Here is a 1,683-nt window from a genome sequence, read left to right on the forward strand (position 1 = left end):
TGGGATCAATAAAGTATTATTGAGTTTGAATTGTATCTTGAGATTCAAACGATGAGCGGTTTGTTTCTGGTCTTGTGTTTTCACAGTGAGTGTCCATGTGGGCCCACACTTAAGAGGTTTGGTGGGAAGGCCAAAGAGTTCTCTCCCAGAGCCCGCGTCCGCCACTGGATGGGGTAAGCGCTACGTTGCTCTGATTCAGCTTCTTTTTTGTTTGTTTTTTTAGGTTTGCCTACATTCAGTACATTATCAGTGGGTGTCTGTAGCTTATTTTATGACAACTTATTTATGACCGTTTGATGAAAACCTATCTTGATAAATGACGCCATAATGGCCAATACTCCCCCTTAATTCATTCTTCAGATCCTAAATGTTTCAGTCTGCTGCATTTACGTGATTTTAACTGAATGTGTTCTCATAGCTATGAACTGCCTTTTGACCGCCATGACTGGATCATTGACCGCTGTGGGAAGGAGGTGCGCTACGTCATCGACTACTATGATGGCGAACTGAACCGTGAAAACTATCAATTCTCCATCCTAGATGTGCGCCCTGCCTTTGACTCTTTAGATGCTGTGTGGGATCGCATGAAGGTGGCCTGGTGGCGTTGGACCTCCTAAGATTCACATGGATGTCAGTCACATTTTAACATGCAAGGACTGTTGAGGGATGTTTCTAGAGAATTGTGAGCCCTGAAAAGAACATGATGTAGTGAGGAAAAAGTAAGATTACCAATTATTTTCAGATGTAATGTACAAGACTGTTTGCTCATTGACTTTCTGGAGTCTGGAGTTGATGAAATTAACTCTGTGTGTGTTCATCCAATCTTAGTTGAGTGTTTGTCCCGCAGGTCAGGATTAAAGCACAGGACTGGGGAAATGATTTTGAGTGGAAATCATCATATCTAAAACCTGATGTCCTACAGAACATCCTGAGTGATGAAGTGAAATTATATGGAACAGTTTCAAATCCTCTTAGTTCTTCACCATTCACTTTTATTTATCTTCTTTGATTGGTTTAGATGTGAGGAACTGTTTAGTTTTCTTACTCGTTGACGCTGTGCTCTGTTTCTGTACTGATTGTCTGTTGTACTGGTTCAGTCAAATCAATAAAGCTGGTTCTGATCTGCTGTCTGTCTCAGAACAACATCCATGTACAAGGAGTGTTTTAAAGAGACAGAGGCCCGATTTCAAGATGTTAAATTACAAAGTTAAATTTCTTTTAACTCATATTTGATGTAAAACCTTCAGTTTTTTAATAACTGAAGGTTGGTGCTATAAAACAACACTGCCTGGAAAATACATGATACTGGTCCTTTAACCCAAAAACTCCTTTCTGCTGCTGTTTTAATTCTCTGCCGTTAGGCTGTGAGAGGGGCTCTGTTTGCCTCCTCTGCAGGGCATTGATCAGCCTCAGTGTTCTCCAGCCAGGATCCTCACACAGACGGCTCATAAATGGGATCAGCTGCTGGATTTTCTTTAAGAAAACAGGGCAGCAGTGAAGGGCATCTGGACCAAGTCTGATAATCAAACTTGATGGTACGGTCGCCAGCCTGTCGGTTTGTTAGTCAGGCTGTTTGTCTGCTGTCTTGGCCTGTTCAGCTTGTTTTAGGTGAGAACTTCTGCGTAAATGTGATGAAGACATGTAGATGTAGACACCATGTTTTTAACAACAGGAAAGAACCAG

General features: G+C 41.7%; 1 protein-coding gene across 3 annotated transcripts in view; it reads left to right on the plus strand.

Moving 5' to 3' along the window:
• hccsb (holocytochrome c synthase b) overlaps positions 1-1,126 on the plus strand; it is a 27,718-nt gene extending 26,592 nt beyond the window's left edge. For all 3 annotated transcript variants that reach the window (XM_015025305.1, XM_015025307.1, XM_015025308.1), the window contains exons 7-8: positions 87-173; positions 419-1,126. In XM_015025305.1, the coding sequence (XP_014880791.1) occupies positions 87-173; positions 419-617 (286 nt within the window). In that variant the 3' untranslated portion in view covers positions 618-1,126. The remainder of the gene's footprint in view (positions 1-86; positions 174-418) is intronic.
• The last annotated feature ends 557 nt before the right edge of the window (positions 1,127-1,683 follow it).

The sequence above is a fragment of the Poecilia latipinna genome, unplaced genomic scaffold (genome assembly GCF_001443285.1).
Source record: "Poecilia latipinna isolate Pla-1442-1.1 unplaced genomic scaffold, P_latipinna-1.0 Scaffold4056, whole genome shotgun sequence".
Classification (NCBI taxonomy): Eukaryota; Metazoa; Chordata; class Actinopteri; order Cyprinodontiformes; family Poeciliidae; genus Poecilia; species Poecilia latipinna.